Source organism: Canis lupus, chromosome 3, assembly GCF_003254725.2.
Source record: "Canis lupus dingo isolate Sandy chromosome 3, ASM325472v2, whole genome shotgun sequence".
Taxonomy (NCBI): domain Eukaryota; kingdom Metazoa; phylum Chordata; class Mammalia; order Carnivora; family Canidae; genus Canis; species Canis lupus.
In genome coordinates this window covers 64976376-64988880 of record NC_064245.1, presented here as the reverse complement: position 1 = coordinate 64988880, position 12505 = coordinate 64976376, and the positions used below count along the sequence as shown (strand labels likewise).

The 12505-nt window shown below is 38.4% G+C and overlaps 1 protein-coding gene and 1 long non-coding RNA gene across 7 annotated transcripts in view; one reads left to right on the top strand and one right to left on the bottom strand.

Annotated features, from left to right (window-relative positions):
• The window catches only part of C1QTNF7 (C1q and TNF related 7), a 104508-nt gene extending 94751 nt beyond the window's left edge, over positions 1-9757 (top strand). For all 6 annotated transcript variants that reach the window (XM_025437062.3, XM_049108611.1, XM_025437056.3 and 3 more), the window contains 2 exons: positions 2448-2693; positions 8811-9757. In XM_025437062.3, coding sequence (XP_025292847.1) covers positions 2456-2693; positions 8811-9442 — 870 coding nt within the window. In that variant the 5' untranslated portion in view covers positions 2448-2455 and the 3' untranslated portion in view covers positions 9443-9757. The remainder of the gene's footprint in view (positions 1-2447; positions 2694-8810) is intronic.
• LOC118354341 (uncharacterized) lies at positions 4979-10172 on the bottom strand. Its single transcript, XR_007409907.1, has 2 exons — positions 9926-10172; positions 4979-9506 (listed from the first exon to the last, which is right to left on the bottom strand). It is a non-coding gene; the product is annotated as an uncharacterized LOC118354341 (long non-coding RNA).
• Between the last annotated feature and the right edge of the window lie 2333 nt (positions 10173-12505).

Sequence of the window (12505 nt, the reverse complement as noted above, 5' to 3'; positions counted from 1 at the left end):
TAAGCGTCCAACTCTTGATTTTGGCATGGGTCATGATCTCAGGGTTGAGATTGAGCCCTACATTGTGCTCTACTCTGAGCATGGAGCCTGCTTAAGATTCTCTCTTCCTCTCCCTCTCCCCTTACCCCTACGTCCCTCCCTCTCAAAAAAAAAAATGATAAAATTCTAACTGAAGATGCTTCCAGCATTTAGACTACTATACAGACAATATTCTAATGCATTTGTCAATGAAAGGCAAACCATTTGTTTGATGAATGCATCGGTTTTAGTTGTGTTAGTCTTTACCTTCTTTGAGCACTTTTTAGCCTGGCTATTGGAAATGTTAATATCATTCTACCCACCATCACTCTTACTACAAACTTCTTTATAGACTGGTCCCTGAGTACTGGCGTGTTTGTGTTTTTCAGCATCTCCACTACAGTGCCTGAGATGCCACTGCCCAAAGTGCCCTCTCTCCACATAATTTCAAGTCCCTCTTAGAATCAGATCCTGGCCTTAGCTACAGAAGCCCATTCCATGTCTCTTTAAACACCTTTTTATGAGTATCTCATAAAAAGAGAGCATGAGTATCTCATGAGCATGTTCTTGTCTTTCAAATTCCTTCTTAAAACCTCCTTTAATCAGTTTTTTACAAGAAAAAGCTAGTAATTTAGTCATTGTAGTTTGTTTTAACCATGTCAGAGGTATGGATAAAATGTTCTTTCATTTTCTTTCATCTGGAAGACCCTTGAAAGGGCTCGTATCTTTATCAGAACTGATGGGCTTCTCCAAAGGGCCTTAATCCCAGTCGAGCAATGGGATCACTAATTTTGAATTCATGCTACATTATAGCAGACAGTACACAGCAAAAATATTCTCCTGGATTTGGGGAAGGGGGGATATGGGAGGAGAGACATTGGTAACATGAAGATTTGGTCAAAGACACAAAGGCTATATTTGGGTAAGTTGCTTTAGTTTTTCACTAATAAGATTTCTAGGAATCAGACATATTTTGAACCACATGTGCACACTGTGTTTTTCTCAGTTTGTCATTCCTATGCTCTGGCAAATTTCTAGGTCTAATTCCAAGATGTTGCAATTTTCCCATGGGTATCATAAAACTGGTACAGTATGCCTGGTTAATTTTCTGATGTGGCTGTCAAGAAACAAGGAAACTCCATCCGATTGCTTTTTTCACATTTTATGATTATTTCCTTTGGGCGAGCATATGCCAGGCATATACATCAAGCATTGTTGAGATTTCTTATTAAAGCACATGTCCAACTATCCAAAAACTATTAATTTACACCACTCTGAAACCATGTGTATACAATCTCCCATCCAAGAAGCTGATAATCCTAAGGACCATTTAGCCTAGAAAATCAGATGTCCCAGCCTATACTGCCCACCTCTCAGTTTAAATGCCAAATGTCATGCTAATAAATGATCTGTCATTCTCAGGATCCTATTTGTGGAGAGAAAAATCAAGTCCTATTAAATCATAGCTGAAGAGACCTGTTGTCTGCTTCTCCAGGAGCACGTGGCACCATGCATGGTTTAATTTCACTCAGCTCTTTAATTGAGCCTTGGTGCTAACGGCTTAATGGTTCACCAGGGCATTATATCCTGCAGATTTTAAATTAAAGTTTGAGACCCCCCTGTAGGACAATGCACAGTACTCCAATTAACAGTAATTGGTTTTACACATGATTATCAAGTGAAAAACATGGTTTTCCTGAAAATGCCACTTCTTTTCTCCTGCTTTAAAAAGCCCATAAATTCAAAGGAAACAATCATGAATACATGCAAAGATTAGACATACAGATGTCTAGCATAGCATTTATACTGGCAGAAAACTGGAAGGAAATATCTATGATGGCAAATCGTGTACATAAAGGATAGTGGAGAAAAATGCAACTTTTTAAGAATCTTATGAATAATTTTTGACATGAGAAGATGCTCATTATATATCACTGTTAAATGAAAAAAGTTTAAAAAATACAAAGTGCCATAATATCAATTTTCTCCACAGCATCGAAAGACCAGAAGGGTGTATGTATCAAAATGTAAGTTGTAATTATTTCTAGTGGTGAGAATAATGTTAATGTTTGTCCTACTCATTTGCATTTCTAATTTCCTAAAAATAATGCATTATTTTTGCAAAAAGAAAGCCTCATTTTTCAAGATCCATCATTGACCCTACAGGAAATAATGCAACAAGTGCGTTTATTTTGAAATTGTTTAAATCAAGCCTTCATCTCCACCAACCCTTGGGTGGGGCACTGAGAACTCTCTATCAGTAATACATTCATAGTTTCCAAGGAAATTATGAGAGTAAACTGAGGCTTTCTACATGCATGGAGAGGTGAGCACTGGAGTGAGTGGTTGCAAACGCCTATTCTCATGTTCATTTATGCCAAAACTCTCCCCTGAGAGGGTGCATTTATGTCCCTGTGTTTCTTTTCCAGAGCCAAAGATGTTTATCTTGCTCTATGTTACAAGTTTTGCCATTTGTGCCAGTGGACAGCCTCGAGGTAATCAGTTCAAAGGAGAGAGCTACTCCCCAAGATATATCTGTAGCATTCCTGGCTTACCTGGACCTCCAGGACCCCCTGGAGCAAATGGTTCCCCTGGGCCCCATGGTCGGATCGGCCTTCCAGGACGAGATGGTAGAGACGGCAGGAAAGGAGAGAAAGGTGAAAAGGGAGCTGCAGGTAATGAGTGACCAAGTTCCCTAAACTCCCCATGTCTATGCTCAGTGGGGAGTCTGCTTGGGATTCTCTCTCCCTCTCCCTCTGCCCCTCCTCCACTTGTGCTTACTCTCTCCTTATCTCTCTCTCTCTAAAATAAATAAATCTTTAAAAATAAATAAACATCCCACATTCACTCCCACCTTAAACTACTTCCTTTCTTGCCTTTTCTAATGACAATTGCTCCTGAAATCTATTCTCTACCTTCCTTAATCGTGATTTATTGAGCCCTTACTATGCTTTAGATACTGCTCTAAATTCTTCACCTGCAACCTTATTTTACTATAATGACATCTCTTCTAGTTATCCTGTTGTACAGATGAGAACACAGAGCAATAGCATGGTTAAATTAATTACTGAAGATGGAAATTCATTGCTAGTGACCAGCAGAGCTGGATTCAAACACTGATGCCCATGACCACAGGGCTATTGCAGCTAGCAGGCGATGTCTGGATGTGCAAGGGCATGGATGGATAGCAGACAGATGGACAAGGAAGGGAAATGAACAGACGAAGCAGAGGCAGGCATCCCAAGAACCAAAAGCACACGTCACCCTGCTCTGCACTAATATTCTGAGCAAAGTTATATAAAGGACTTCTAGATTTTATTTTTCACAGATGAAATGATAATGGTACCGTATAGTCCACCTTTCCTAGCTCACCTCTTTCCCACCTGTCCTGTAACAGCTAAAAATTAGATTCTTACCACTCTTCATGGTGACACGATTGCCCCCTATGACTTCAGTAATTTTTACTTTTTTCCCCACAAATAAGTTGGCCCAGGAAGATTGCCAGATTCTGCAATCCTTAGTAAACCAAATTCAAATTATAGAGAAGCTTTGTTAACTTTAAAAGAGGAAGTGATTTGGCATCAATCTTTGAAAACAAGTTTCTGAGCGTAAAGGCTGGGACAAAAGATAGGAAGAGAAAAGTCAATCTGTTCAAAGAAACATATCTCTATCTAGTAATTGCACCTGATTTACTGGCATTCCTTGAAACAGTAGCATAATATATATGCAAGTTACTGGATAATAATTCATTTCTCAATTTGTCATGCAGAAAATACTTGGGAAATCAGTAGCTACCAAATGTGTATGAATGTTGTTCAATATTAGATAAAAAAAAAAAACCTTTAGGTAAAGGTTCAATATCAGATAAAGAACCTTTAATTTGAAGCTTATGTCTTATCTATGGTAACACCTATGAATACAACTTACTGCTGTGTCATGATCACGAATAGCCTTGAAATCTTGTAATAACACCCGGAACAGAGTTACATACAGCCAACTTTTTTAGTTTACTCTGTCTGGAAGCAATAATGTAGTACTCACACAAGCAGGCATAGGAGTCCTTCGGATTTAGGCTCAAACCTTGGCTCCTTCAATTACTAATTTAGTATCCTCAGGCAAATAACTGCTTTGAGCCTCAGTTCCCTCATTTGTAAATTGGGAGTATTAAGGATGATTGTGATGTTTAAGCACAATAATACATGTACAACACTTGGTAGAACAGCTGCTGTGTGGTAAGCACTCAGGAAATGTTAGCTGTCATTACATATCACACGGTGCTCTGCGAACATGAGTCATAGCTAAGTACTTGAATATCCAAAGTCATGTAATAAACTAGAAATGAGTGATGTGTTTCATGAGTATCATTGAAAAATAAGGGTGATGGGCATTAAGGAGGGCATGTAATGTGATGAGCACTGGATCTTGGCAAATTGAATTTAAATAAAAAATTAAAATTAAAAAAAATTAAAAATTAAAATAAATAAAAATAAGTATGTAGATATGCATTCAGATTACATTGAATGTTCATAATTGCTACAATTTTAATCATACAAAGCCAGCTACACCCTCATATTCATTTATCCACCCATGCATTATTCTTCAACAAGCTTCTTGTGTACCTATTGCTATCTGGTGTTATTCTGGGCCAGTATTTCTCAGCTTCCACCCTAATGACATTTTGGGCCAAATAATTAGTTGCTGTGGGATGGCTATACTCTGTATTGCAGGACATTCAACAGCATCCCACTAGATGCCAGTGGCACCCCCACCACCCATGACAACAAAAATGTCCCAGACATTGCCAACCATCCCTTGGTGGTAGTGTAAAGTTGCCCCTGGTTGATATTACTGTTCTAGACAGTGAGAACACAAACATGAATAAGGCATTGCCCTTGCCTTGATAAACAATCATGGAGGTCTGGGAAGCCAATATAGAAAACATATAATTACCATATTCATCATCATCATCATAGCCATTTATTAAGAACTTATTGTTTCAGAAATTTTACATTTAGTACTTAATGTCCACATAACCCTGTTAGAAATCAATACAATAAGCAATAAATATAATAATGTTACAGTGAAAACATTGAGATTCAAAAATAAAATCACTTTCCCAACCTGAGATTACTTAAATCCAATATACACAAATACACATATAAAGTGCTAAAACAGATAAGAAAGGTAGGAACACCTTTGTGATCAATGAAAAACATATCCCATTTATGAACAACAGTAATAGAGACCTGGGGCTTTGGGAATAAACTTTTAATGCAGCTGGAACTGGACACAACACAGCTAGGAATGCTTGGTTCTTCTGTCCCCTTTAATGACACCACAAATGTCTTCTCATTCACCTACTGTTGCTAAACATCCCCATTATATACATCCAACCAAGTGCAAGCAGAATCAAGCATTTTTTGTCCAACTTCTCTACCTTAAATTACAAGTACAGAACTTCTTATACCAAATTAGGAATTTTCTGTTAAAAATATGTGTCTTCCTTACTGGTCTATTGCAATTACTCTTGTAACATCATATCACCATTTAATTTAATCTGAATGCATCCCTATAAATATCTTCAAATAATACTAGAACCACCCCATGAAACAGATCGATCATATGGTTTTCGATATTCATGAACTTAGCTATGACCCATATTTTCAGATCATGGTATAGTTGGTAGTAACAGCTAACTTGAGAGGGGAACAGGTGTCATTCATGTCAATGTCCCACTCGGCCCCTAGTATAGTGCCTAGCAGGTAGTGAATGGTCAATCAATATTACATGATTTAGATATATGTATGTATACACACATAAATACGTGGATAATGCATGGATGGATAGATGGATGGATGGATGGATGGATGGATGGATGGATGGATGGATGGAAGAAAGAAATAGCACTGAGGAAGAAATCTTTGTAAGCTCATTTCAAGGAGGACTAAAAAGAAATCCTTTCTCTCCAAGCATCACTACCTAGCATAGACTAATCACTACTCCATAATTCTCTCTACCCAAGCATATGTCTAACTGAATAGGAAGAAGGAGAGTGATGTATCGCTTCTTTCCATTATTCATTAATTGGCCCTTAACACAGGTACAAATCCTTCATGCAAACAGGAAGAATTACTTCAAGTTATTACAGCTAATCCTGATTATCTAATTCAATAACCATAGAAAATCCAAATACTGAGATTGTAAAGACCTTTACATGGCTAGCACTGTAAAATTCCACCTTAATATTTATGGTTTTGTCCCAAAGAATTTTCAGTAGGATGAGACCTTAAGCAACCTAGTCCAACACTTTCATTTCAAGGACTGAGAAAATATAGTCAGAGAGAACTTATTCAAATTCACCTGACTAACCCATGGATGAACTAAGGATTTATCCCCAGTCTGCTGAACCACTGTTTACTGCTTTTCCTGCTAGGTTTGGAGTGGACCTAAATCCAATTCTTCATATTACAAATGGAACATTTGAACACAGACAAGAAGTGACTTGCCCAAGGTCATAGAAGAAGGAGGATTGGAGAACCTAATGAAATTTAATAGTCAAAATTGTTTCTGATGACAAAAGTTTTTTAATTAATACATCTAAGGTCACTCATGGAGACAACAAAAGTTAAGCTCCTGTTGAAAATAGAAATAACAATTTTTAAGTTGTGGTCCTCGATTCACAAATAAATTCAACAGTAAAATAATATTCATATTTTATTTCTACTGAAAAGAAGCAATATTGAAAGATCAGACTCTTATGGCCTCATTTCAAGACATAAATACCAGAGTATATTCTGGCTGGGACCAGTGGAATTTCAACTTCACAACAAAAGCCATCTAGAGCTTGAAGAGATGTCCTCACATCAGTTATGAGATCCCAATCACTGATCCCAGTCACCAAAAAAGGGTTTCGTTAATAGACTCTTCTGTGCATCATAAATTGTTAAACAGCTTATTTCCAAAATTATCAAAACAAAATACTGGATGTTTTAAGGCTAAGGCATTGATTCTCCTCAAATTAACATAATCTAGAACATTTGCTAAATTTGTCAAATAACTGAAAAATAATTAAGCTCATACACTGATACATGTGTAACATTCAAATAAATGTTACCAGAGCACTATCAAGATAAAAAAGCTTAGCTTAATAAAAGTTCCTGAGAACAAATACATAGTTAAGAGTGAAACTACAGAGTAGACCAATAATATATTTCCATTGACTACAAAAGTAAATCATAGGGCAGCCCCGGTGGCCCAGCGGTTTAGCATCGCCTTCGGCCAGGAGTGTGATCCTGGAGACCAGGGATGGAGTCCCACATCTGGCTCCCTGCATGGAGCCTGCTTATCCCTCTGCCTGTGTCTCTGCCTCTTTCTCTCTCTGTGTCTCTCATGAATAAATAAATAAAATCTTTTAAAAAAATAGTACATCATAAATTACCAATAATTTGGATACTTTTTGAGGGTATATCATTATACAAGTATTATTTATGGAATGAATTTAGCCATAAAAATTAAATGACATTTTTATGTTATTAGTCATTGTATGTGTGTGTATATATATGTATATATGTACACACACAACTATATATATATATATATATATATATATATATATATATATATAAAATTAAATGTTGCTTATCCCTTTCAACCAATGATCATAATTTCTCTGCTTTTAGCCTATGGTTGATCTGTAGTTATAAAGATTTGGACAAACAGAAAATATTTCACTGTGGTGATTTTGAATTTGTTGAAATCCTTTCACAGATATTATGTCTTTTCTATATATAAGGAGACCCAGAGAAATTAAGGGACTTGCCTAAAATGATACAACCATTTAGCTGCAGAGCCAAACAGAATTTAGGATTCTTGATTCCAGCCCCAAAGGTAAGAGGCACTTTGATGAAGGGGAAGCATCATTACACTAGGACTTGGATTCCAGTCCTAGCCTTGCTACAGAAGCGAGTTTCTTCACCATTCTGGGACTCAGTTTTCTCCTTCCAAAAAGAGCTACTGCATAGTGGTAGCCATCACTGTTGTTTGGTTATCATGGCATACTGAGCCCTCACTATGTGCCAGGTGTACTTTACAATGTACACTCTAGCTTCCCCCCCAGGGGGATGCTCAGGCTCCAGAGTCAGGTAGGCATGTGTTCAGGTCACAGCTCCATCACTTACTAGCTCTGTTACCTTGAGCAAACTAACTTATCTGTGGCTCAGTCTCCCCATCTGCAATGGAAGCAATAAAAATTTCCTAATCCATAAAGTTCTTGCAAAACCTAAAGAAGACAATGCCTGTGAATAAAGTGCTGTACCTGGTACACAGTAAATGTTGAATAAATATGAGCTAATCAAGTTTTCATCAATTCTTGTACTATAAATACTGATAGAAATAGGATGGGGCATGAGACAATATAGCCTCTAAGGATTGATCTGGTTCTATCTGCCCCCTTAACTCCGCTCTGGGGAATAGTATCATTATGCTCATCGAATTTCTCCTGGAGTGACAAATATTGTATGTGACTGATTTCATTGCAGATGATCCATCATCAAAATAGCATTTAAATGATTTCTCACATACTCAGGAAAACTAACCTGAAATTCTGATGAAAATTTTCTATTTCCGTTTTAATGCATCAGTGATTTTTTCTAAAGATGCATTAGTATTTAGTAGTGTACTGTTGAAAATTGTTTGGAGAGACACATTTAGGGTGTACTGACACTATGTGGGACATGCTGTTTGTGACTGTATATTTGGAGGAATCATTAATTTAAACCATACTCTTTTTAAAGGTTTGAGAGGTAAGACTGGACCGCTGGGCCTTGCTGGAGAGAAAGGTGACCAAGGAGAGACTGGAAAGAAAGGACCTGTGGGACCAGAGGGAGAAAAAGGGGAAGTAGGTCCAGTTGGACCTCCTGGAGCAAAGGGGGACAGAGGAGAGCAAGGAGACCCAGGGCCGCCTGGAATTTGTAGATGTGGAAGCATCATGCTCAAATCTGCCTTTTCTGTTGGCATCACAACCAGCTACCCAGAAGAAAGGCTACCAATTATATTTAACAAGGTCCTCTTTAATGAGGGAGAGCACTACAACCCTGCGACTGGGAAGTTCATCTGTGCCTTCCCAGGGATCTATTACTTTTCTTATGATATCACATTGGCGAATAAGCATCTGGCAATCGGGCTGGTACACAATGGACAGTACCGGATAAAGACCTTTGATGCCAACACGGGGAACCATGACGTGGCTTCGGGGTCCACGGTCATCTATCTACAGCCAGAAGACGAAGTCTGGCTGGAGATCTTCTTCACTGACCAGAATGGCCTCTTCTCAGACCCAGGTTGGGCAGACAGCTTGTTCTCTGGATTTCTCTTATATGTTGACACAGATTATCTAGATTCCATATCAGAAGATGATGAGCTGTGATCGGGACTGATATCCTGAATGTTCCGAGATTCCTGTGGCAGACACTTTGATTTAATCTGGGGCCCTGGAAGGTGGAGCAAGCAGAAATGAGATCCAAAGAGACTCCCACTCAGATTCCAAAGCATTTACAGAGAATTCTAACAGAATCTATTAAAACAAGATGAACCACCAAGTGGTTGAAACCACACCAAAATGAATTCTATAAAACAATAATCCCAGATAAGAATCCTCTCCAAAACAATGTTCATAAATATTTAAACAAGTTAAAGACAATGTTAACAAATTTTCTATTAAACTCCCAGAGTAATAAAATCAGCTGGCAATGATATTGTCTCATTAAATCTTCATAAAATTACATTTTTGCTTGCTATTTAAGAGAATCATAACACCCTAGAAAAAGTCTCTAACAATTCTCAAAGTCAAAAACTAAAGGTAAGAGGTACTGAATAATTTGAGGCAAGCTAGAGTGAAGTGATAACTTACTTTGTTTTATTATTTGTTCCTTCACACTCATATATGTATTCATTCAACAACTCTTTAGTAAGCCTGTGTCACCCAGACACTGTGGTACTGGGACAGATTTAATAATGAGTTAAGACAAAATCTCTACTTCACACAGGCTGGTGTGTGATGAGCATACTGTCACAATTCAGTGAGATGAACACCTGACAAACAGTCTGACTCGAAGCTGGATGCACATGGGACCTGCTCTTCCTGGAGACGAGGGCCAGAGAAGGTTCCATACACGGAAAAATGCTAAGCATGCTAAGTTGTGTTTGTTTAGGAGGTGGGAGGGATACAAAGAAAACATGAATTCAGTGGCTCCACTCACCCCATCTCATCCTCAAAATACCCCTGGTATTTGCCTTCGGAAAAGGGTGTTAGAAAACTCAAAGATAGAGGGGCCCGGGAGAGGTATCGGAAATGAAGAGAAACAGGTTACTGAGATCAGCCAGGAGGTTATTCTCCTAAGCCTTTAGCTTACAGTTTCCCAAGACAATTATTATTCCTCTTAGCTTGTGTACAAATGACAGGACTACATTGTCAGGAGGCATTTTTTCTCATGGATTTCCAGGGTATTGAATTCAAGTAAAGTGAAGCATAGGCCTACTGATTTATAGTAAACTGATGGGAGTGAACAGGAGAAGGAGGGAGAGAGAGACCAGACGTGTGAGCAAATAATAGTCCCTTCCAAGCCTCACGGTTCCTGCAGTCCCACCGTCTCTTGGGGTGGGCATCTTGTTCCCCACAGCTACACAGTTCCTCACTGTTCCATCTCAGTCATGATTCTCTTTAATCTGCTACTCCCTCAGTCATAGGATTCCCTTACTCCCTTCCTTTTAGTAGCTCCTAATCCTCCTTACATGTGTTCTGTCTTGGCTCACTCATTTAATAGACATTTGAAATGCCTCCTATGCGTGAGTCACCACAGAGTTCTGTGAAGGTGGAGGAACACTGAGGTGAGTATGGCACAGCCCCTGCCACCAAATTTCTAAAGATATGAGAAAGGAAATGACACACATGCCCATATACAAAATACCAAGAGTTCTAGAAATGAGCAGGCTAAAATATGTGAAGTGCTAAACTGAACATAGAGACAAATGCTCTGAAAGAACTGCTGAGGGAAGCAGGCTTACTTTCAAATTGAGGGGTGAGAGAGGAGGCTTGGGAAGTCTCCTCTGCCTCCTGGGCCTTCCAGGTAGGTGAGATGTAAAGTGACTAAAGTGAGGACAGAGGTAATAATGGGGACAAAGCATGAAAGTAAGAACAAAGACCCAGAAAAGCCTCGAATGCCAGCCTGACAAATGTGGACTTCATTTACAAGGAACCATGGAGCCCCTGTGTGCTCCAGAGCTGGATCTGCCATGATCAGAGGTGACATTTATAGTGATCACACAGCAGTGTGTGAGGGCAATGCTTGCTTCTCTCATCAGCAGACCTATCTCCCATCATCTTCTGCCTGCCATGCTTTGCCCACTTGCTGCTCTCCTTCTGACTCAGGACATAAGTCTGGAAGGCCAAGAGCAATGAAAGTAGAAAAGAAGAGAAAACAAAGGTGGTTGCAGATAGTCACCTGCCTCTAGATAACAGCTGAGCCTGGAAGGCCAGACTACAAAGTGTAACAAAGAGCCAACAGCAGAAGCTCACCTGGGGAACATGAAAATATGGGCCCTTTGAAGACAATGGGATTTGCTGGAGAAACTGGAAATGGAGGAATTATTGCAGACAGTCATGACCACAAGATTATTGTGTAATTTAAATTTTTTTCTGATCATGATCCATTAATACATTCAGTTTGTGGACATTGTTTACCTATCTTTTAAATGTTTCTTTCATGACAAAGCCTATTTTGAGTAGCTTTTTTGTGCTTCTACAACTGGTTCTAGGCCAAAAGATGAATTTTTATTTTGAAATATCTGGTGGGATTGTGATGGGTACCAGAGAGCTAAAATGGGAAAGGAAAGACTATTTTGATATTAAAAGGATAAACTCCTTAAGCAAATGTAGGTGTCTTTTGTTCCTTGAAAAAGAAATGACAGATACCATTTATCCACATTTATGAGTATTTGTGTAAAAAAAATAGAAGACTAATTTTGGTTTAAATAATTCTAAGTCTCATTCCAATCATTCTTTGTAAGGGCTTACTTGTAATGAATATGTATTAAGAGAGATTTATTAACTATATAACATCTTGTTCCAGAAGGATTTAGAGTTACTTGCAAAGACAGACAAACAGAAAGAATGCATTAGTCAGAATCAGGTGAGAATAAAAGAGCAAAGCAAATTTTTAAAAAGCGACACCAACACAAAACTGTGTAGATAAACATGTGTGTGCCTTGGAGCACACTTTTGGGACACGTGTGTTTCCTTGTACCTATGCACTCCTGGGTCCTTCATCATTGTGAATGATGTTGTTGGCAGTGATAAAAAAGAAAGGTTTTATAAACTCTGAATATACTTCTTCTCTGCCACTATGTGAAAAAAAGATCATGGACATAAAAATATTTCAGAAATTGGCTAACATGTTATTTGATGCCATCCTCTCTCTTGCCTTCTATAGCT